The sequence below is a fragment of the Amblyomma maculatum genome, chromosome 2 (assembly GCF_055883805.1).
Source record: "Amblyomma maculatum isolate TAMU_Amacu chromosome 2, ASM5588380v1, whole genome shotgun sequence".
Lineage (NCBI taxonomy): Eukaryota > Metazoa > Arthropoda > Arachnida > Ixodida > Ixodidae > Amblyomma > Amblyomma maculatum.
The window spans coordinates 189,437,333-189,460,738 of record NC_139345.1 but is presented as its reverse complement, the minus strand read 5'-3'; the positions used below and the strand labels follow the sequence as shown (position 1 = coordinate 189,460,738).

The 23,406-nt window shown below is 47.1% G+C and overlaps 1 protein-coding gene and 1 long non-coding RNA gene across 2 annotated transcripts in view; both read left to right on the top strand.

Annotated features, from left to right (window-relative positions):
- The window catches only part of LOC146200743 (uncharacterized), a 40,223-nt gene that overhangs the window by 5,912 nt on the left and 10,905 nt on the right, over positions 1-23,406 (top strand). The window contains exons 3-6 of the mRNA XM_084592969.1: positions 5,990-6,115; positions 8,455-8,667; positions 9,267-9,416; positions 12,083-12,227. Of these exons, the coding sequence (XP_084449095.1) occupies positions 5,990-6,115; positions 8,455-8,667; positions 9,267-9,416; positions 12,083-12,227 (634 nt within the window). The remainder of the gene's footprint in view (positions 1-5,989; positions 6,116-8,454; positions 8,668-9,266; positions 9,417-12,082; positions 12,228-23,406) is intronic.
- LOC146200744 (uncharacterized) lies at positions 18,768-22,962 on the top strand. The gene is made up of 3 exons (XR_014705266.1): positions 18,768-19,352; positions 19,461-19,808; positions 22,550-22,962. It is a non-coding gene; the product is annotated as an uncharacterized LOC146200744 (long non-coding RNA).

The window sequence follows — 23,406 nt, the reverse complement described above, 5'->3', positions numbered from 1 at the left end:
CCTCTCTGAAGACATCAAGGCTTTTATACGTCAGGAGGTCGCGCGCCAACTGTCCCTACAGCCATATGTTAAGGAGTCGTCAACAACTGGCCTTGTTCCGGAGCTTCGCCATGCAATCCAGCAGCATGTCTCTGAAATCCTCCCTAATCCTGTTCCTCAATCAGCTCCGGTCGCACCCTCAATGCCGTTACTCACGCCCACAGTTTCATCATCCGGCGTTGCGCCACTGAGCTACGCTCCAGCATTCGCGCCGGCTCCTCCTCAAGTATTGCGTCGCACGTATGCCGAAGTCACTTCAAGTCCACCGCCTGAGCCAGCATATGCCTATGCTTCGCCCCCCATGCGGTCCGCACCAACAGCCTTTGCTCCCCCCTTGCGTCAGACACCATCTCCATGGCGCACTGCAGACAACAGGCCTATTTGCTACCACTGCGGCATCCCCGGACACACTGCACGCAACTGCCGGCGCCGATTAAATATGGCCTTTGCTGCACGGCCTGCGCCACCTTATTTGGCCCCCCAGTTCCCAGTCCCATCGGGTCCTCCAACAGCACCCCCTGAACCTCCGGACTTCCGCCCTCGTCGTTCGCCATCACCACGTCGCCGCTCCATTTCGCCAATGCGCCGACGACCCGCTACCCAGCCGGAAAACTAACCGCCGCAGTTCGCGAGGCACGAACTGCGTATCCGACCGAATTTCAAAGTCCTCGTCTTAATCCCGCGAATGTTATTCCTGTCATCGTTGAAGGTGTTCATACTCTTGCGCTCGTCGACACCGGTGCCGCTGTATCAGTTATCAGCCAAAAACTCTGCCGCTCCATCCGAAAGGTGACTACGCCTCTCGAGGGACTATCGCTTCGTACCGCATCCGCTCACAGTATACAGCCGACAGCTATCTGCACTGCTCGCGTCGTCATTGTTGCAGCCTTGTACATTATCGAATTCGTCGTTCTCCCCACATGTTCTCATGACGTCATTCTTGGCTGGGATTTCCTGTCCCAGCATCATGCTATCATTGACTGCGCCAGTCCTCAAGTAGAGCTCATTGAATCGAGTGATGCACCGTCTGATGCCCTGCTCCACGAGCCGTGTCCTCGTTTTGCGACCAAACTCCTCGTAGCACATGACACAACCATCCCACCCGTTAGCGCTGTTCTGGTTCCCCTCACTGCCTCTTTTACCACCGCCGCGACAGTCCTCTTTGTGCCCTCTAACGTTGTCTGCCGCCGCCGCCACTTACCGCTGCCGTTTGCCGTCCTTGACATGAAAAACGGCGCTAGCACACTTCTGGTAGCCAATCCTCTTCCGTCTCCCGCTATGTTGATCGAAGGGGAGTGCCTCGGCCGCATCGAGCCCGTGGACCTTCTGTTCACCTTTGATGATGTGTCATTCCCTGTTTGCCAAGTTGACGCCTTGACTCCAACTCGTGTGGCTTCAGATCCGCTACAGCGGGACCTTTTTGACCATTCCGTGGACAGCACTCTAGAACCGCGCCACCGCGAGCAACTTCTCGACCTTCTACACCAATTCCGCGCCTCCTTCGACATTCCGCAATCTTCCTTGGGCCGCACGACGACCGTTTCCCACCTCATCGACACTGGCGCTCACCCACCTCTCCATCAGCGGCCGTATCGGGTGTCCCCGACTGAGCGCCGTGTTATTGCCCAACAAGTCGATGACATGCTGCAACGCGGAGTAATTAGAGAATCCTGTAGCCCATGGTCGTCTCCTGTGGTTCTAGTTAAAAAGAAGGATGGCTCCATACGATTTTGTGTTGATTACCGCCGCCTCAACAAAATCACTCGTCGTGATGTGTACCCCCTCCCACGAATCGACGATGCCCTAGACTGTTTGCAAGGCGCAGAATTCTTTTCCTCACTCGATTTACGCTCCGGGTATTGGCAGGTGCCCATGGCAGAGGCGGATCGTCCTAAGACCGCCTTTATTACTCCAGACGGACTATACGAATTTAATGTTATGCCATTCGGACTCTGTAACGCCCCAGCCACATTTGAAAGAATGATGGACACTGTACTGCGCGGCCTGAAATGGAACACCTGTTTATGCTACCTCGATGATATCGTCGTCTTTTCAACCGACTTCCCGACCCACCTGACTCGACTTCGCCAGGTCTTCACCTGCCTAACCCGCGCCGGTCTTCAACTCAACCTCAAAAAGTGCCGCTTTGGTGCCCGCCAGCTCACAATACTCGGACATGTTGTGTGTAAAGATGGAGTTCTTAAATCCACATTTCACCTCCTTTTTCTTGTCCTTTGTCTGTCAGCGCTGTTTTCCGTATTTCGCTACTAAATCGCCCAGCAACGTACATTGCTAGGGGAATATTATCTCTATATGAGCCCCCGCAAGCTATGGCAGGGAATTAAGGGGCATATATGACTGGCTCGAGGTCTCACATTCCGAGCCTGCTCACCTCCCCCCTCACATTCGGACATTCGGAGAACAAAGGTAGGTTGATATAGGTGCGAGGAAGCAGTCCAAAACTATAATAAACTAAGCCGGAAGCTATATCCGGACGCTAATCGCAAACTCAACGAGAAGGGGGAAGGAATTTGGAGGGGGTTACAGCAGCGAAAAGTGAAGAATAATATCGTAATAAGGAAATGTTAGCCGGGGCATTGCGGTGAAAAATCCAAACATTGCAGGGGCCATGCAGACACGATCAACATGATATGAACATGTACAGAGTTGGAAAAATATTCAGGGGGCATTAGAAATAAAGACACGTGGGATAGACAAAATAAAGGAATCATTCAAGCCCCCGCAGCCGCTAGTCCCATGAGACCTTGGCTGGTCGACTCCTAGCCTTGCAGTTTAAAACTTCCTCAAATTTTATCTTACCAAGTAGAGCTCAGTCTCTCCCTCTCTTCGGTTGAGCAGCTGACGTAATTTCAAAATTGTTTGTTGCCTCACTGTAGCCATTATTTGTTAGATTATTCAGAGAACTTTTTCGCAAAACAGCTGCATAACATATGCACGTGTTTTATTGCAATGCATTCAAGTGCATATATGATGGCTGTCGGGCTGCAGTTTGTGCAGTCACTTTACTTTTTTATACACATGCCATACCACTGCGGGTTCAGTTTATATCTTACTATTTGAGTAATCGTTTTGGTATCTTAAAAACTATACCTTTTAACTGTCGAAGTTTTATTTGAGATCCCTGCATTGGGTCTTACCACACGCCCTTGTGGATTTAATCTTTTAATTCTGCATGATGATTGGCGCTTGGAAGTCGCACGCCATTTCGAGGTTAGTACAGCGGCGCGGTTCAGGACGAAAGGGTTGCTCTATGCGGCTAACCCCGCCGTGGGAAACAGTGTTTTGAACAGCAAATTCTTCAGCTTAAAAGGTAGAGGTGTTTCTGTCTACAATCGCTTTGTCCAGCCCGAAGGCAAACGGCCTGTGTCTTCCCGGGAGGGGGGGGGGGAGGGCCTATCAGATTACTCCGGAGAGCATAGTATTCCCAGCACGCTAGTCGAGCCCCATTCCGCATCGCATCACAGACGTAAGGGAATGTCTCACTTTGTCGGCACCGCCGCCGAAAGCGCCTCCTGCGCCAGCGTCTGTCGAGTCTTCTCTGGAACGAGAAGAGCAACCCTCGAGTCAGTTGAACTTTGTGGATGGCGCAAACATGAAGGACTTGCCGTGCTCTCTGAAGAAACTCTAAACACACGATGGAATGACTGCGAAAAGGCATCGAATGGATATAGATTTGAACAGGCATTTTACGTGCATACCCATACAGCCTGGAGGACTCAAAGTCAACCATACAGAAGGGCCCCGATTGCGACCAGGAGCTTGAGGGAAGAGAGAACGGCAAATACTATTTCACCCGGCACATGAAAATTAGATATATTTGAACATCGTGTTAATAGGCCTTTAAGACTTATTGCGCTGCCTCGAGTGGTGACGCCTTCACATTAGCAATAATTTATTCGCGCTGGTATCAAATTCTGGACATGAGTTTGACTGCATTGAAGACCCTCTATTTTTATCAACTTCACTGCAGTTTTCACTTAGTCAGCCTTCCCTGAAGGCATTCTAGAAGGGGAAAAACAAATAGAATAATTCTACTGGGTATTGAAGCCGATGACAAAATCCCGCTCAGCGTTGTCGAAGAAGTCGCGTTTTGGAGCTTTATTGAAAAGTATCTTCCACTATTCAATCAAGTCTTCAGAAAGACATTAATTCGTCGGTAGTTGCGGATTTTACATGGGCATAATGGAACAATGCAGAGGAGTGATTATTTAATCTCGTACAAATTTGTATTTTAAAAAGTACGAGAAATATATCTCTGCTGCCTATGCAGGTGAATTTCTAAACCAATTAGACATGTGGCTGTAAAGAGGGCTTGATAATTGATCGATTACTTACCTATATTTAAAGAACTTCTTATTTGATTTTAAGAAGCAATAATATACTGCGACATCGTGAGCAGTCAGCATCCTTGGTGAGACCTTTTTTATGTTTTCTAATGCGGTCATTCCTGCCTTTCCCCCTCCTTTTCTCCTCCTCCTCTTCCTCCTCATTCGCCATCGTGGTTCGAAGTATAAAATGTTAAAAATATTCATCTGAAATCTCGCTGAAGTGCCTTTCCGGCACAATGAAACAGAAACAATCTCTGAGGATATGCTATGTCGTTTAACCTTCTGCGAAGATACGCTATGTCGTTTAATCTTCTGCTCCGCACTGCGCTGCGCGTTTTTGTCGTTTTGCAGTTTTTTACGTGTGATCTTTTGTCGCCACGTTGTTGTTGTTTTTTTTTCATTTGCTGAATTTTCGCTTTGCTTTTTCGCACCTTGTGCTGTTTTCTACCTATGTTGTATTGCCACAGTACTGTATTTGTGTGCTGTTTTGGCGCATGCTGTTTTTGACCTGTGCTTTTTTACCGCTGCGCAGTTTTTTGTGGGCTGTTTTGACCCATGCTGTTCTGTCGTGTGCTGCTCTTTCGTGGCGCCGTCACTAGAAACAGATAGTCTAATTAAGGAGCTCATTTGCCATTATGTGTGTAAAGAAGTACTTCCTTATTCCGAGCAGAAACCAACTCCTCTCCTAAGCGGTACAGTAAGCGTAGTTGAAGGAGTTGACTCGTTGGCGAGATAAGTGCAGCCGTATTTAATTACGGTGCAGTTCTTTCCTTGAGAACATTTCGTTCCTTCTTGAGGGCGTCTCGCTGCGTATTTGCAAAGTTTCTAGCAGCGCCCTCTATGGACGCAATTACGCGGCCTAATTAATACAAACTTACTCATACACTTTTGCAAGAGGTGAATAATGGAAGCAGGCTTGCGAAATGTTTCCTAATGTAACGAATGAGCCCGTTATAAATACGGCGCCTAAGTAGAAGAAGCGACTGTAACTAACCGTAGTTCAAGTTACTCGCTACCCCTGCGTGCGACGCCCGACTTTATGTCAAACCCCTGTAGACAAATGACAGCAGACTTTGTAGCCTTCTTGTCTCCGGCTTTTCTTGGTAGCTGAACACCCGATTTAACATAGCCTTGTGAAAAACTGCGCCGAAATAAACACACCACAAGACAGAAGACGGGACAAAGGCGCGGGACAAATAGCGCCTTTGTCCCGTCTTCTGTCTTGTGGTGTGTTTATTTCGGCGCAGTTTTTCACAGTACAAATATGAACCAACTAGCCCAAGAAACGGTATTAATGCAGTAACATAGCCTCTATATCGAGTGTGGTGTAGCTGCTTAAAAAAATGATTCTGAATCATTCGACACAGTGAATGCCCTTCCAGCATTTTGCGCGCTCAAACGATGGACACATTCACGTAGCATTGCTTTGATCTGAACCTCATGAAATCCGGAGCCAAATCGACTTCTGATTTAGCGTTCTGACCAACGCACTAAATGCTGGTGGAGGACACATGTGTCATCCCAACAAACATACCTTTGTGATGGCACTATTTTCTTTTCATAGTTTGTTGTGGCCAATCTGAACAGTTCCTATTGTGCAGGTATATATCGTCTACGGGTATCACCAGTGATGATGAGGCCGGCCAGTGTCTCGAAGACTGGATCGACTTCGAACTGGACCGCACAAAGTTCCAGGACAGCGCAGACTCCAGAGTTGAGTGGTTCAGGTGAGCGAACTACGCTGTCCTTCAAGAAATAGAGCGAAGTGGTTTTCGAACTTACGAATGTGATGCAATGTCTATAAGCGACTTGGTTACGCATTGCCAAGTCAAGCGTCACTAGTGCTCTGTAGAGAAGCCAGTGACATGATAAAAATTTGAAGCTGGACTACATGGTGTTACTTTAGAATTAGCGAACCAGCATGCAAAAAAGTAGGTGTTAGGAATGCGCGTGAGACAGAGGAGCGTTATAAAAATGTTTGCGTTCATATTCGAAAGCAGTTGATATATCACTCAATGTTGCTAGGAACTTTAAAGAGGAAACCTGCTATAAGCGGGGGGGAAGAACACCGTCAAATAAAAGCTTTAAAATTTAGAATAAGCGAGCATTTAGTGCAATCTAAAACCCACCCATCAGGTATGTAAAAAGGCTTCCGTTAAAGAAATATTACGGACGGTCACGGTGCACCCTGATGCGATCTTGTAGCGCATCTATTTGAGCGATTTTGTGATACATTAAGGCAAATAATTTGAATGATGCTTGCATGTATTTATGCGCAGTTACGTGGCACTCTGTGTTCTCACGAGCGAAAGAATATTTTTAAAAAGAGAAATAGGAGACACGAGTGAGCGACACAGAGCTCGTGGCTCTTCTTCCTGTGGAAAATTTTCTTTGGCTCGTGATACTCTCGTGTGGCTTGTCTTTTTAGTTACAGCCATAACGGCGACGTGGCTGAACCGCCGAACGGGCGCGTGAGAGCTGCTGCATTAGAAGTCGAATTTCTTGCAGGCGAAATAATGCCTCGCCGCAGGCGCTCGATGGCACTGGACTTCTGGTCCTGGTTTATGTACCTGTAAACGCATGTGTCGTTTGCGGTTTATTTGCTTGATTGCGTCTTTTTTATGCCAGATGTGCAGAACGTTTTATCATTTCACTGCTGAAGCTTCGAACGGAAGTCATTGGATTTGTAGTTGCTTTTGCCGGCTATTTGCCCGCGCCTGGGAAAACCTGCAAGATGGCATTGAGAGTATAGTGAATGAAAATAAATATATATAAATAAACTACTAGGTGCAGCAAAAGGGTGAAGAAAATGAGTTATGTTCATATTTCATTATCAAGTGAAGACTCAGCCTGTAAAATTACGACAGAATTCCACACCTACTCTGGATTCAGAGTTTAAAAAGATATTGCGAGTTGAATTTATTTTTCCTCCTTTTTCGCAACAGGCTTGAAATGAATCTGTCACTTAATACAATTCTGCGATGGCACTAGAAAAGACAGCATCACTAATACTAACTGCCACTCTTTTAGGCTCAAACTCGGAGTTAAAATTTCTCTTTTCTCCTCTGGCAGTATCGGCTACAACGATGACTGCTACATACTCACTAATGGACATACATATTTTTAGTTTGTTCTTGCTTTGTTAATTTATGTTTGCATCTGTACTAATGTCATCTCTCTGGACACAACAATTCGAAAATTGCAACACTAAATCTTAAAAAAATAAAACGAAATGATAAATATATCATCATGCCATGAGAGCCGTGCTTTCTTATGTATGGTGAGGCCCCTCATATTACATGACACCCATGTCATGGTAATAAAAAATTAACGAATGTGTTATGTGATGTGGCCTGTAAAATTATACACCCGCATGACATAATACTTAAGAGCCCAAATAATGTTCCTACGTTTTGTATGACGGCAAGAAGCGGCACAGCTGTAGCTGACTTCGGTCGTAGAAACAGAGGCTACTGCAGGTTCTGCTTTGTATGATAACGTGATAAACTGGGTGCTAATTCTAAAGCTGCCTGACGCACATTTATGTAAACAATGAAGCCAAACTTTTTAGATTGGAAACAGGCGTCATAATAAGAATTTGTTATCTGTAGTATTTAGAGCTTTGTGCTTTTTATGAAAAAAAAAAAACATGTCACTACGGTAGAGACAGTACAAAAAAGATTTCGTGCCCCTATCTGAAAAGACAACGTTTCGACTTGAATTCTAAGCAAGCAGCGAATTCAAATTTGTGACTCGTGCGTAGCAATTATATTTTTTGCGGGCTTGAGGTTGACATTTGGCAGGCCGCACCCATGGCGGTATTGGAAGGAAACGGGTCATCCTCGGGTGAGTGACAGGAGAGGCATCCAGGCCGCGGCCACTTAGAAGCTAGTATGCAATCCGAGCAGAGCTCTAAGAAGAATTGGACCATTCTAGTTAAGCGTGTGATTGTTAGCCTTCGCGCATTGCGGCAACAGGGGCAACACTCTCGCCGCGCCGCATATGCGTGGCGGCGCTGAGCGTAGTCCGTTCACACACGGCAGGTGGCCGTTTCGCCCACCACCAGGCGAATCCTGGCCTGCCGACTCGGGTTCATGGACGACCAGCAGGAAGAAGAAGGCGCGCAGCCGTCAGCCAACAGCGAGGCCCAGATGGTGTCCGAACTCCGAGAGGCCCATCGCGAGACGCGCGAGCTCACGGCTAGCCTGGAGGCCCAGTTCAGGGAAGCCGACGCCGAGGTGGCCAGGGCGTTTGAGGCCTCGCCCCTCAACAATGCAAGGTAAGCGCTGAACGATAATGCAACTACTACGTTCGCAAGACTGTGAAGTTCTTGTTTGTCTGGTACGAGAGCTGTCTGACGGTCGCAAGCGCTTTGTAGCGATAGCTTCACACTGCTAGATAAAGCCCGGTATCGTAATGTTTACAATAATCACGGTCATGTCGCTGGCAGGTGGTGCCTGACAGCTAACGTGGCCGAGCACTGACCGGAAGTAAGGCTGCCTGACATCACATTTCGCAGCAACTGCCTCTCTTTTCACATGGGGGATATCAGAATCAGCATGTCAAAACCGTTTGCATTCTCGTTACCCCAGCGACAGGCAGCCACCTAGGGGAATAATGTACAAAGCAAAAGAAGCTTCCACCGTTGCTTTCGCAATTCAACTAGGGTTAACCTGCGTTAAACCATTACTATTTTTTTTTCATCTCTTGACCCTATCAGCGCATAACGGTTAAGCAAAACTTCAATTTGCAAATCCGAACTGTGGTCAAGTCTATGAAACAAATACATTACGGGAGCCGTAAAGATTACTTGGCGATAATATTGGCCCTCCAGTAATTAGAGGCTTAATTTACAACTTACTTTATCTCCCCGTGCAGGTTCACGTTTTCACGCAACGTTGAGGATGACTTCCAGGCGTCATGGACGGGAGAAGAGCGCATGCGGCGGCCCCTGCTGGCTGAACTGAAGCAGATCGACCACAAGTTCGAGAGCAAGATCAAGGACATCGACAAGGCACACAAGCTTGAGTGAGTGGCAGGGCGAAAGGCAGACTCTTGACAATATAGGTTGTAAGAGACCATCTGCGCACCCCTACTTTTGTGTTAGGTCATCTTTTCTTTATTTTAATTGTTTTGCTTAGGCATCGAAATGGCAACATATTTGGGCCCCAGAGGTAGTGTTCTTCCCTAGCTGACATTTTGACATTAACCGACCGGTGTATATCACGTAATTGTAAGAGAGATCATGCAAATGCAGTTGCGATTGCGAGGCACGCGTCTGCAACCATCCAATATAGAAATGTAAACGACCGTGCATGACTTGACGTCGGGCGCTCCACGTTATTGCGAGCAGAACAGGACAATGTCACTAATGTAGAATGGCTTTCCTTATTGGACGAGCTCGGCTATTAAAAGCAGCCAGTGCGCATAGTCGTGTTTTTTAATTAAAGTGTCTCCATGACTGTCGGCCTGTCTCTATTCTTAGGAAGCCAGAGCTTCCAGGCTGAAGTGCGATAGCACCTTTCGCGTGGCTTAAATCTTGCCATATAAATGAGATTGTCTCCGACGGCAGCGTCTAGGAAATGTCTAACGACTAAAGGGTCAAACTGAAAAACAGATTTGATGAAACTGTTCCTTCTTGTTCCATCAACCCTAAACGACATATTTTTCGACATTTGCATATTCTGGTAAAACTTGTACTGTACGTTGTCCTCCCCGTCCTCACTCATTGTACCAAATTTAGGCTGCGTGCGGTAATGCATTCGTGTGCAACTCGACCTTAAATTGTGCAATATTCGTGGCCTCAGTTCAGACTATTTCGCCAGGCAACACTGCGCTTGTGATGTCACAAACATTACATCCGCGACGCTGCCCGCTCCCAGCGTCATCATGAAATTTTGAGGCTTGTATCTCGTACATTTTATGTATTGCGTCATGATTTCCATACTTTAATTCCACCATCCAACGCATGTGCGAGTGTTTTTCAAAATACTCAATGTGACCTCACCGTCTCGTGAACTGGAGCATCGTTTCTGGCCATGAAACCAACTTCGCTTTCGATTTGCTGTACTTTCTTTATAAACATAATTCTTGGAATTTCGAAAAACAGTTCTGTGTGTCGGAGTCAAGCAGACCAAAGAATGTAATACAATTTATAACTCGAAATGATAAAAAAACTGTCGGAATTGCTCTTTAAATACCACTTTTATAATATTTGCTAAGACTATCAATGCGGACGTCAATGGTTTATATTAAGGTTTAAATTTAAATACGGATATATGCAGGAGCAGAGCAGTGAACCTTCCATATGACCAAAACATTGAATTGAGAGGAGTGCTTCGACTTCCACGGTTGCTCAGTGGTTAATACAATCAGCTACTGAACCTGAGTACGGTGGTTCGAACCCGACAGCGGCGGCCGGGATTCTATGAAGGCGCAACGCAAAGTTGTCTGTATGATGTGCGACGTCAGTGCACATTAAAGATCTCCACGTGGTCGAAATTGTTACTCTGGCATCTCTTCTCTCTTTCTACTTTCACATCTAACTTCTCTTCTATTGTGGCGAGGTTCAGACGTCATCCGCCGGTATAAGTGACATGCTGTGTCTTTCCCTTCCTATAAAACAGTTTTACAGAAACTATTTCACTAATCCTTTGTGACCACATAGGACCCACGAAACCACCGTGGCAGTCAGGTACGCTCAATTACCCGCCGTGAAGGTTAATTATGCGCTCGCTGATGTCCTCACTCTGCGCATAAAAAAGAAGCGTGACATCAAAATACTGTAGGTTCGTTCGTGGCGCGTCCTTCATCACCTAATGAAAATTGATAAAAGTAGGTTTCGAGGTTGCTTTGAGAAGGGACATATTTGCCAGTATCCACTTCAGTGGCACTAGATGATAAGCTGTCAAAAATTCTACTACAAACAAAGAACAGCCCCCCCCCCCTTTTTTTTTCACGATTTCTGCACTATGATTTCCCATGAAAAAATTCTAGGGGGCACATTGAACCACTAAAGTGCGATGAGGCGAAAGCCTTTATAATAAAGCACGGTGATCCCCAGCCCTCCACTACCGACACCTCTGTCTCTCTTTCTTCTTCCACTCCTACCTTCCTCCTTTTCCTTACGGCTCGGTTCAGTGTTCCGTGGAGAATTGTGACAGATACTGGGCCTTTTCTTTCCTGTAAACCAATTTGAAACGGCGCTGATGCTTGCTGTACTGCGTCTTCTTCTCTATGTTATGTGGTGCGACGTTCGAGAAAGCGCTAAATGAAAAGAGCCGCGTGGACGCCTGGATCGAACGGCCGTAGGAACAGCTTTGTAGATGCGTAAATCGCCTGCTGACGTCACAGTCTCGCGGTATCTCGCGAAATCTCGCGACACTTCTCGCGATCGCGCGTACGCGCGGGTGAGTTAAGAGCAATCAAAAGGCTTCGCCTTAAAATAGACTTATTTCAAGGCATCTGGTGTAAACTATGTTTTACACGCCTAGCATTTGAACGGCTATCTTTAAAGCGCTGGCAGACTACCTTCACCCCAGCGAGAAGAAACGTACATATTTGAGCAATTGCTCTTGAATTTGTGGCATTTCAAGTCACGCTGACCATCATCGGCAATTCTGGCACGAGTTAGGATGGCTTTAATTTTATACTCCGCATCATGTCCATGGTTAGAAAACGCGGCATCTTCACAGAGAGGAGCCAGCCGATTGGAGCGCGGACGACTACGCTGTGGTGAACCACGTGCTGGAGCAGTACCCGAGCCACCTAGGGAACCGCAGGGCGCTCATCATGGACTGGCTGCGGAGACACTTCAAGAAGCGCTCAATTCTGGACATCGTGAGTGGCACTTGCTGCTTTCAGTGGGCTTTGAATGGTCTGTTACACCCATGGGTTCATATGCCAAGCAGAAGAAGCAGGTCATGTAGACTCTGTGTCACAAAACGCATTCATTTACCGGCAGCCGATTACGTCGCACTAGTAGCATTTTTCGTTACTGCCACATACGTGAGCAATACCGCTCAAAAAGGCAGCTTGAGAGTAACCATGGGAGAAAGCAGACTTTGACCGCTGCTATAGGGCGTGTTTCAATCGCCGCTGCTTCTTTTCGTGTCGCTTATCGGAACATATCGCCTCCAGCTGCACGGAAAACGTCTCGCAGATTGACATCTTTAGACAGTTGATTGCAGGAGTTCAGAACGTCATAGAGAAATTCGTATTTCGATATTGTATAATACTTAGAGTGCGTTTATTTCAACATTATTAAAAGAAACACAATATTCCTTTCTTTTATTGGGCAGTCAAATAAGCTTTCACGACATGCATCGCCAAGAAATTTTTCTCGGATCGGTACTTCGCAGAAAAAACATAAATGCGAAGTGATCGTGTGTACACTAATAAGGATGGCAGTAAAGCAATTTTATCCTTCTCCTTTAAACTCCATTTTAAGTTAAAAATTTATTTCTTATTAACAATATAATTAGTTTATATTCAGTGTGGCTGCATCACAACCGAACTAAGCACTTGCAGGAAAAAGCTAGTAATTATTAAGGAACATACGTGTTTCTAAAATCGTCGTTTGCCATGTATTCCATGTAGACGTTCCACGACATGTCAGAATTGTCACTGGCGTGCTTAATGATTCGCTTTTAAACTGCGACAGAAATGTCACTATAAAAAAACTTTTCGCGTAAGAAAAACCTTAAAATACCCCAGAGTGTCCCGTCCACTATTGCCTAATATCCGAAGTTAAAGCCGTACATTCTCGCAAAATCATATGGGTGCAGTCTGAACCCTATTTTTCTTTTGCCCTGCTGTGAGGGGTCAGTTGTTGCGATGCTGCAATACTCAGTCCGAGGACCAGAGTTCGAGCTTGGCCGTCGCAACGAGATGACGTCAATGTACACGGTAAAACAATCTCAGGTGGTCTCTCATGGCGGGCGTCACCGTATGTCACGGGTGTCGCATAGGAAGCTCGCCGCGCTCCTGAGAGTTCACGTCGCTGTAGGCAAGATAAATTTGTGCTCGCCGTCCGGGTAAAAGCCGATCGGCGCCATGGCAAGATAAAGTTGCGGCCTGGGACGAATGTCTCGCAGTAGCAAGAATGACGTCAGGAAGAATACATTGAGGGCGGTCCTTCACTGTGAAGCTACCGCCCCTGCTGTCTCAGACCGAGTTCGGACTTCGTGGGGCCGCGACAGAAAGAAAGCAGAGAAATCGTTAGCGCGAAGAACCACCACTGCTGCCGCACGCCTCAGGCCAATTGATCAACTAGGCCGTTGCCTGTACTTTAGCAGTTCTTTAAACGGCCGTCTGTGACACCTCAAAAGTTCGCCGATTTATTTATTTACAGCCAGTTTTTGCAAGCGTCCTAAAGCAAGTGCTGGTTTATTTCTTCGTGATTTTCTCTATAATGCAAAGCATACACGAGAGAGGAACTTTTGGTTCGAAAAAGAACCTTCTTTTTTTTTTCCCATGAGAGTGATGGATGCTCTCCCGTACCCCAGACGTATTACTGTAAAGAGAAAACTTTGCGAGCATGCTATATGTAGCCGAACTTCAGGCTACATGCTGACGCCGGGAAGTTGTTTACGCCACACCTAGGATACAATGGCCTGAAATCGCAAGTATACTTCAAATATCTGACTCTTTAGGCATTTCGATGATCAAAGCGTAAATGGTGCAGAGTGTTGGAATAGTCGATGAGAGTGTTTTGACGAAATGTTCTAACATTAGGCATATGATGAGTGGGGGGAAACAAAAGGGCAGGCCGAGTCTCAAAATAAATTTATTCTAGTAAGGTTAATAAAATGGTGTCATAATAATAAAAAAATACAAAACGTTTTGAAACAAAAATTTCAGAATTGTAGTTGGATATTCTTTTTGTTTCCCGAAGTGTGTTTTTTTTACGTAATATAATCGTAATATAAGGGCGACGCATTTAAACGCTTGTTTAAGCAATAAATTTGCAGGTACGGTTTCGGCGTTGTTACGTTTGAGGTCGCGAGTGCCGGGGTAGCGTACCGCTGCGGCGCGCGGCCCCTCGGTAGCGTTGGCCTTGCGGCTCCGTGGACGGCGGACGGCATCAAAGGTGCCAGCAAAGACGAAGCGTCTTCTAACGAAACAACCTTTACTGCAACATCTTGAAGAAACGGGCAGTGAAGCTGACCCGGAGAGATTACAGACACTCTCACACAGCTGGTGTCTAGCGTCGTGCCAACGGCGCGTCAAAGTAGTCTCTGTCCCAGCGGAGTCGGCCGCTGCTTTTTATAGTTTTTCCAGTTCACAGGGAAAGGGTAAACCCTCACAGGAAAGGGAGAGCCAAACATGTTGGTTCACGACGAATGACTCAATCGCAGGTGTTCCGACCTCATCTCCTCCACCTCCTGCAGACAGGAGAGGGCGACGCACTTTCCCTCGATCTCCAGGCTCGGCCAGCTTTTGCACACACACGCACGCACACACATTTGGCGCGTGGCAGGAACACGCTGAGACTTGTCGGCGGGAGGAAGCGTTGCGCGGCCGATGAACGGCGCCGAAATGGCCGATCCGCTCGCGGTTCTGCCTGTTGCTATGCGGTGGCCGCGTCAGCTGTCCCACTTCTCGGGGGAGAAACGTAACAGACTGCCCCGCCGGGGGAGGGAGATCCCGAAGGGCAGGGGACTGCATCCGCTGTCCGGAGGGATCGGGATGTTGCTGCTAGCCGGGGTCGTCCAACTCAGCTTCTCTTGAGCTCAAACAGCCTGAAGAAGTCCTTGGCAAGTCCGGGTTTCCAAGGCACACTGCAACTTGTCTTCAGGAGAGATTTCTGACAACCTACAGCATCACAACCACGTTAAAAACTCAACTGGTTATCCAGCAAGCACGGCACAAACTTCACTAAGTTTTGCCAGACTATTTCCCTCTTATGCCCCCATCTACATTAAAGGGCAGCTCAGCAGCACTTGGAACGCGTCTACAAATTTGAAAATCGCATTTTCAAAAACAGCACTTCAAACAAAAATAATGCAATGCAATCTGTTCAAAATCCTATGTCAGGAAGAAAAACAACAAGTGAAAATTGAGGCTTCTTCTCACGTTAAGGGCTTCGACTTAAGCCATCGGCATTACCGTTGAGATCACCCTTTTCACTAAAGCTTCGGCTGTCCGTTTCACGGAACAACCGTACCTTCCTGTTTCTGTGCAAAGAAACGCATGAGCATAAGTCACTAGCTTAGCTAAACAACCTATCCCTCTCTTTACGCTTGGCGCACCAGTCACGCATTTTCTCGGCATGGGCGCATTTGTGCCTTCGGGATAATCGCTTTCTTTTTCGCGATAGCCTCAACTTGCTCCATTCTTTCTCGCGCCTGCCTTTCCGTTTTTTTACACGACAGCACTGGAACACAGGCGTTTTTCTTTCTTTTCGCAATCGTTTGAGTGTCCTCTCCTTACGATGGCAGCATTCTTTATCGCGCCTGCCCTTTCGCGTTTTTCGTCGGCAGCACGGGAATACTAGCCTTCCGCTTTCTTTCTGCAATCGTTTGCTCTCCTTACGATGGCAGCATTCTTTCTCGCGCCTGCCTTTCCGCGTTTTTCGGTGGCAGCACTTGAATACTCTAGTCCTACTTTCTTTCGGCGCGAGCTCTGGCAAGCTAGCGGTTACCGGAGCTAGTAGGACACCGGTGTCGTCTGAGTGGTCAAAGCAGTCAAAGTGCGGCGCCGCGTCTGCATCGCGGCCAGCAGCGCATGACTCACTTTCCGTCAAGTCCGAACGACAACCGCTCACGCCAGCCCTCAAGCTAGGCATTTCCTCTGGCAGCTCGCCACTCACGTTACACGGGCCCTCCGATGAGCCGCATTGCTCAGCGCTAACCGGCGCACGATCAAGCTCATTCGACAGCTGGGGCGCTTCGGATAGCGTGAGGGTCATGTGTGCTACGTCCGCGTTCGCACTGGGGTTGCTTTCGCGAATACAACCTAGCGTGGTATCAGGGCACGAACGATTCTGACTCTGCTCTGGTCGCTCGCTGCCGCCTTCGCAAGTCTCGCTCTCTACAGCGGACGCGCACTCCTCGTCGGTCTGCCCTGGCTGATCACAACTCGCGGGCTGCGCAGTTTCGCTGATCGGCACTTCGTTTTTCGGTGTGCCCTGCTCTACGACACAGCTGATTTCGGAAACCGAAATTTTCTCATCTCCGTCGCGCTCTCCACAAGCTTCTGCTTTCGACTCGAGAGACGGTTCAGTTACTACCAGTTCCCCACTCTCATTTGATGGAACTGTACCTCCTACAGCTGCTTGGGTCGGCCTGCAGTTCACCTCGCTTAACGGCGTCACTTCGGACTTCTCGCCGATTAAGCCTGTGCTAACCGTCTCAGCTAGTGACTCGACCAAGGTAACACGATGCTCTTCTGTTCGAGAATCGGTCGGCTCACTACTGCGGTCACGTTGCTCGGCCGCTTCCCCAAGCTGTTTCTCACACTCCGGTGCAAGCTCGATTTGCTCCGGAACTTCCGCACTGTTTAGCCAATCGCTTACAGCGTCTTTCAACTGATACGCCAAATCAAAGTACGACTTGTAACACTTTTTCTCGCTCTCATATCTTTTCCGAAGATCATCAGGCGTTATCTGATATCGTATCAGCAATGACGCTTTTAGTTCAGCATAATTTTTCAAGCGGTCGCCAACCAATCGCTTGATTTCTTCCGACGCTTCAGCGGAGAGAAGAGCTACCAACATCTGCGCCCAACTATCTCGCTCGAAACGTTTACTTCTGCAGACACTTTCGAAGTCTGCCAAATACTTTGCCATATCCTCGGCGATGAGGAACGGTGGCGGACCGTCTCGCGGTATTGAACTGTTACAATGAATGGCATTAAAAGCTTTAATCTTTTCCACGCTCATTCCATGTGCTGAAATCTCCAGCTGTATCAGTTTGCTTACGCGGGCGTCCTCTTTCTCGTAACGTTCCCTACGTTCACGATCCTCTTTCTCGTGACGTTCTCTACGTTCACGAATCTCATTCTCGTGACGTTCACGTTCCTCTTTCTCATGAAGTTCACGTTCCTCTTTCTCGTGACGTTCGTCAATGATCTTAAGGCATTCCAAAAGCTCGTCATCTTCAGCTTCCAACGCAAGAATAGCCTTTAACACTTCTGGTTTTCCGAGTTTGTCTGACAAATCCAGACCCAACTCCTCCGCAAGCTCCAGCAATTTCGGTTTGCGCAACGACTTCAAATCCAAACCCATGGCTGTTCCGAATGCTGCCTTCTCTACTGCCCACTATTGCCTTGCTGCACTTAACCCAGCAACAACGACAACACAATTACCAGCTCTGTTCTCTACTTAACAAAAGCCTGGCAAAACTCAGTAGAAGAAAGTCCCGCACTCACCAAACCTCGCAGCCAAGAATCCAACGCAGTCGTTCCGCTGCAGGCAACCAGTCATCACACAGGGCTCGTTGCACTGCTCCCGCCTTTCCGCTGAGCTGCTTTGATTCACGAGTCACGCCTCGGACATCTCCGCTCTTCCCACCAGATGTTGCACCTCGGTCAGGCCTGGCTCGTTTCACCGACCACGGTCACTGCTTGGTCGTCCTCGTCTCTCCGCTGTTCACCAGTTGTTGGACGACGGTATCGCCTGGTTCGTCCCTCCAACCACGGTTACGGCTTGGTCGTCGTCGTCCCACCGCTGTTCACCAATTGTTACGTTTGAGGTCGCGAGTGCCGGGGTAGCGTACCGCTGCGGCGCGCGGCCCCTCGGTAGCGTTGGCCTTGCGGCTCCGTGGACGGCGGACGGCATCAAAGGTGCCAGCAAAGACGAGGCGTCTTCTAACGAAACAACCTTTACTGCAACATCTTGAAGAAACGGGCAGTGAAGCTGACCCGGAGAGATTACAGACACTCTCGCACAGCTGGTGTCTAGCGTCGTGCCAACGGCGCGTCAAAGTAGTCTCTGTCCCAGCGGAGTCGGCCGCTGCTTTTTATAGTTTTTCCAGTTCACAGAGAAAGGGTAAACCCTCACAGGAAAGGGAGAGCCAAACATGTTGGTTCACGACGAATGACTCAATCGCAGGTGTTCCGACCTCATCTCCTCCACCTCCTGCAGACAGGAGAGGGCGACGCACTTTCCCTCGATCTCCAGGCTTGGCCAGCTTTTGCACACACATTTGGCGCGTGGCAGGAACACGCTGAGACTTGTCGGCGGGAGGAAGCGTTGCGCGGCCGATGAACGGCGCCGAAATGGCCGATCCGCTCGCGGTTCTGCCTGTTGCTATGCGGTGGCCGCGTCAGCTGTCCCACTTCTCGGGGGAGAAACGTAACAGCGTCTGCTCTAATTATCTCTGCCCATTTCGTGTCTCTGGGCGTTGCCCTTCATACGGAAGACTTGTAAAGGGCCTGTCACACTAGCGCGACACGACACCGACGCAGACCCGACAACGACACCGACAGTCGGCCAACTCGTCGGCCGACCGTGTCTGCGGCCGACCAAGCTGTCACACTAGGCCGACGACGACACCAACACGACCGAAAACCAAATGTCTTCCCAGTGTGACAGGCTTTGAGGCCGGGGACACCGACAAAACCAGTCTGCCGACTGTCGGTGGCCGAGTCTTCGTGAGATCGGCCGCTGAGCAAAAATATGCCGAAGACAAGATCCAGTTCCAGCGGAGAATACATTTTGAATGTGTTGCGGCACTCATAAAACACTAAATTATCGTGACAGCCGCATTGACATCGCGTCAACATTGCTCCGCTCTCCATGCCTACCTTGCGTGAGGCCTGCGAAAGCGTGCACTTGATCACAACACTTCGGGTGTGCGATGTCGGCGGCTGTATTTTCAACGCAGACGGAGGCGGAGCTGATCTCCCTTGTAGAAGAACGCCGTATAATATGGGATATCAGAGATCAACATTATCACCGCCGAGAGCTCAAAGAAGCGGCATATGCTGAGATATGCGAGGCGCTGGGAGGCCAATACACAGGTATGTACGAAAACTTTGCGCTGAGATCCGGCGTTCATTTCGGGTGCGGTATCTGATGCTGTGATGTCTGTTTTTTATTTTTTCCTCTACCCACACCCTATAATTTAGCACTGCTTGTGTGGTTGCTGTGGCGTCGTGACGAGCCGACCGTCAATTGCATTAATTGACTGGGCGCCGTGCGTACGAGAAGCCAAACACAAGTCGCCAACTTTATCGCTGTCTCCCAATACCCACTGCGCATTTTCTTACTTTTCAGTTGCCCAAGTGCGCTCGCGCTTCGCGAATTTGCGGACCCAGTTTATGCGCGAAAGGCGGAAAATTAAAGCCCGCTCCGGTGCCAGCCCGGACGACATATATGAACCGAGGTGGGCACACTACAAGAGGCTGCTCTTTTTATCAAGCTCCTGTACCTCGCAGCCCAGTATGTCAACGTTGGACACGCAGGAAGAGGAGGAGGTATGTTGTATTCATCCCTTGCTAGCCGGGGGCCATGCAAGCGTCATTTATAAATGTAGTTTGTCTGGTCCCTTCATTGAAAGCTGCAGTTTATGTTTATAACATTCAGCTAATTTTTCAGGTATCTATGAAAATCCCATATCACTGAAGCTGATTTTTGTGAAGCAGATAATGAAATCTGGCTTGCTTTTTTGAAAAGAAAAAAAATGATAATCTTTTCTTCTGTCAAACTGCCCTGAAAGAAGTAGTAGTGGTCGACACAGACTATGTGAACTCAGATTTGCTCTGGGCCACAATACACTTTTCATATGCTGATATAGTTTTGCCCCTTCAAGCAGTATTTTTATATGCGTGGCTCTAATTGTGACCATTTTTTTAGAGACTAAGCTTCCCTATGGATTTTAACCGTGAACTATTTCCAGACAGTGGACTTGGTGCAAATATACAGCGGTTATTTAACATGTCACATAAATATAGCCACCAAACAAAACATTGACTTCCTCAACGAAATATTTCCATTGAATTTTGAGAGCCGGACACCAGTGCAAAATCCCGTATGATGACTGTTTTGTGGTTTCTTGCTTTTCTGTGCCGTGTTGCCATGTTGACTGGCGTTACCATTTGTCATATGGCATGAACAGTTGCTTTTTCTGCTGCTTTGCTATATTGTAACATTGGCAAAAAGACGTGTGAAAGCCGCAGAGCCAGTAACACAAAGAGCTGGTGTTGACGAAGTCCAGGGACGTACAGTCCGAGCGCGAGAGGAAACTTTGTTGTCTTCTGCTTGTCTTCATCAGACTGGCATAAATATTAGCGCTTTAAACTGTACGTCGTTATTTCAAAAGTAATGAATAGCACAATACCATGGTTGCAGCTGCCCGCCACTGTGCATTAAAACAGATATTAGTCATAAACGTTTTTTTCTTAATCTTTTTTTTTTTCATAATTACTTCACGCTGAAAATACTGAAATGGACAAGAGTTTTTCTCACTGCTGTCGACATTCAGTGAGACAAGGTTACTTGAATCCGTATACACAGATGACATTCTTTATGGACCGTTTAGCTTGAGAACCAAAGTAGATATAAATGAAGCACAACTGCTTTGCCTGATGTCACTTTACCTGTGGTGTCAAAAACTGTGTAGGTAATTTATGGAACTGTAGTGGTAATTTATGGAAGATTTGCAAAACATTCAGTTGAATAACAAAAATGTTTATTATTTAATGTTATTTCTCAAAACAAGTGTCAAAACATGTATTGCTTAATATGAGCAGAAGCTTATTCAACATATTGATAGTTGCTTATGGCATTATGCCATATAACATTCATCATATGATAAGCAGTCAGCATATGCATTGACAGCCTGCACTGGTGTTTCCACCTGTGTTCAGTGGCACAGAAGTTTTTCAATTTTTTTTATTCATGCTGTGTAGCTGTTCAAAGCCCTTGCACTGTGCTTTGCATTTTCATGTCTCATTGAAGCTAGCAGAAAGTATCACTTTGTTTATTGCAATTATGGCTTGCACACTTCTTATTCACAAACGAGCAAGTTAATGGGCGTACCAACAACAGGTTTGTACCTTGCATTATGATGTAGCTAACTTTATTAATGAAAGAAATACTCTGGATGCCTTTAGGTTGGTCACACAGATAATATACAGTAGGGCCTCCATCACAAAGCATTAACAAAAGACACAAAAGGACTGATATGCATGAGTTATTCGAAGGAAACAAGCAAAAGAAATTGGGCGCCAAAAACAAAAAAGAGCGCATAATGCCCCCGAATGCACGCTTTGCGATGCCAAAAAGGCCGACCTAACTCATATCTTACACATGTGCCCTAAGCTCCAATCCGAAGCCGAATGGCTATTATCTAACCCACTACAATGGGAGGCTGCGGTGACCAGCTCCGAACCTGTGGTACAACTGCGGGCGGTGAGCTGGGCTTTGGAAGTCGCCGAAAGACACGGTCTGACGGCCACATCACGAAGCCAACGGAAAGAAGCCCATTGATCATTTGACAAATGTCTTTCTTTTTTTTTCTCTCTCTCTCTTTACGGAAATAAAGTTTTCACCACCATCCACCTATGAGCCTAGTATAATTTAGGCCTGCACATTTTGATTTCTATACTTCTGTTATAAATTAACCCCATTTTTTTTTCCTTTCCATGTTGTCAGTAAAGGTGTTTGCTTTATCACCAATAATTTTGAAGTGCAATTGGTTGACATGTTCTTTTCTTGCATACTGCAGTAATACAGAAACTAATAACATCCATCACAACATTCATCTTGTAGCTCATTGTCTGAACAGGTTGCATTATTGCAGATCATTTTTTTCCTGGCATCATTTAGTTTTCCAAAACCGTGTCCGCAGTATTCACCGCAATATTTCAACGAGTGGCTATGACCTTTTGCTCATAAGCCAAAGAGTGCAGAATTAAGTTCTGGTCTTAGCTGCTGCATGTTGATGAAGACAACACATGAATTGCCCGCGTACTGTGCAAAGCCAGTACAGTGTAGGCCCAGGTAGTCAAAGTTATTTAGAAGCTGTACACTACACTATTTCTCATACTCTGTGTGCAGTTTTGGGTTTTGAGAAATACTGTATGGGATAAAATAATGACTAAATCTTAGCAGAAGTGTGGTTTCAGTTGTGGTCTCATACCTTAAATAAAAAACACAGTGAAAAACAGTTCAGCCTGTGTTGCTTTGTCTCAAGCTTTTGTGTCCTTTTTTTCAGGATATTGAACGCCAGTGTGACATCTGGAATTCTGAAGCTCTTGTTCCGGAAGCCAGTCACGAGGTGGAAGATTCGCCACCAATGTGTGCTGAGTCGTCGGCTGTGACCGCATCAAGACCTGCACAAAAGAGGAAGGCCTATGATGAAGAAAAAGAGCAGAGAAAAGTTCTGCTGACGTCGGCGGTTGAAACTTTGCAGAGGAGTCAGCAACGTCTCGCAGCTGCCGATGAGTGCGATGCATTTGGCAGCATGATTGCCCATGCTGTGCGGCAAATACCGGCAGGACCAGAGCGCCAATTGGCAATGTTAAATGCCCATCAGGCTATTGTTAAAGTAAGCCTATCGAAGCATACTACAGCAGTGGAGTACCTTGATGTAATTGACATGCAAGATTAAATGCATCTTTCTACTTACCTGGAGACAAGTCTCCATTGCCAGCTGACTTGGCCTTCATTGCAGAAATAGTGCTTAAACTGTTCTCTGACTTCTCGAGCACTTCTGCTTGAGTTCCCACCAGTCTTTGGCAGGGGCTGCATGGCACCACAAGGGCCGGCTTGATCTCTCCACGTTCCTTGGCGGATATGACCTGCATGTGAGCAAGCAATATGCAGCAGCAGTATGAAGCATGTGTTTTAGCACATGAACACAACAAAACCTTGTCATGGCTAAGATCCTTCCACATCCAATTCTTTTGCAAGAGCTGACAGTGCATGATTTATTTTGAGGTATCCAGCTTAAAAATATCCTTACAATACCTCATAACTGAACCATGTACTTTCCTGTTTTAGCTAAAGGTTACAGATCAGCATCCACCAGTAAAAAAAATTGTGGCACTGCTGAAAACTAAAAAACACCGG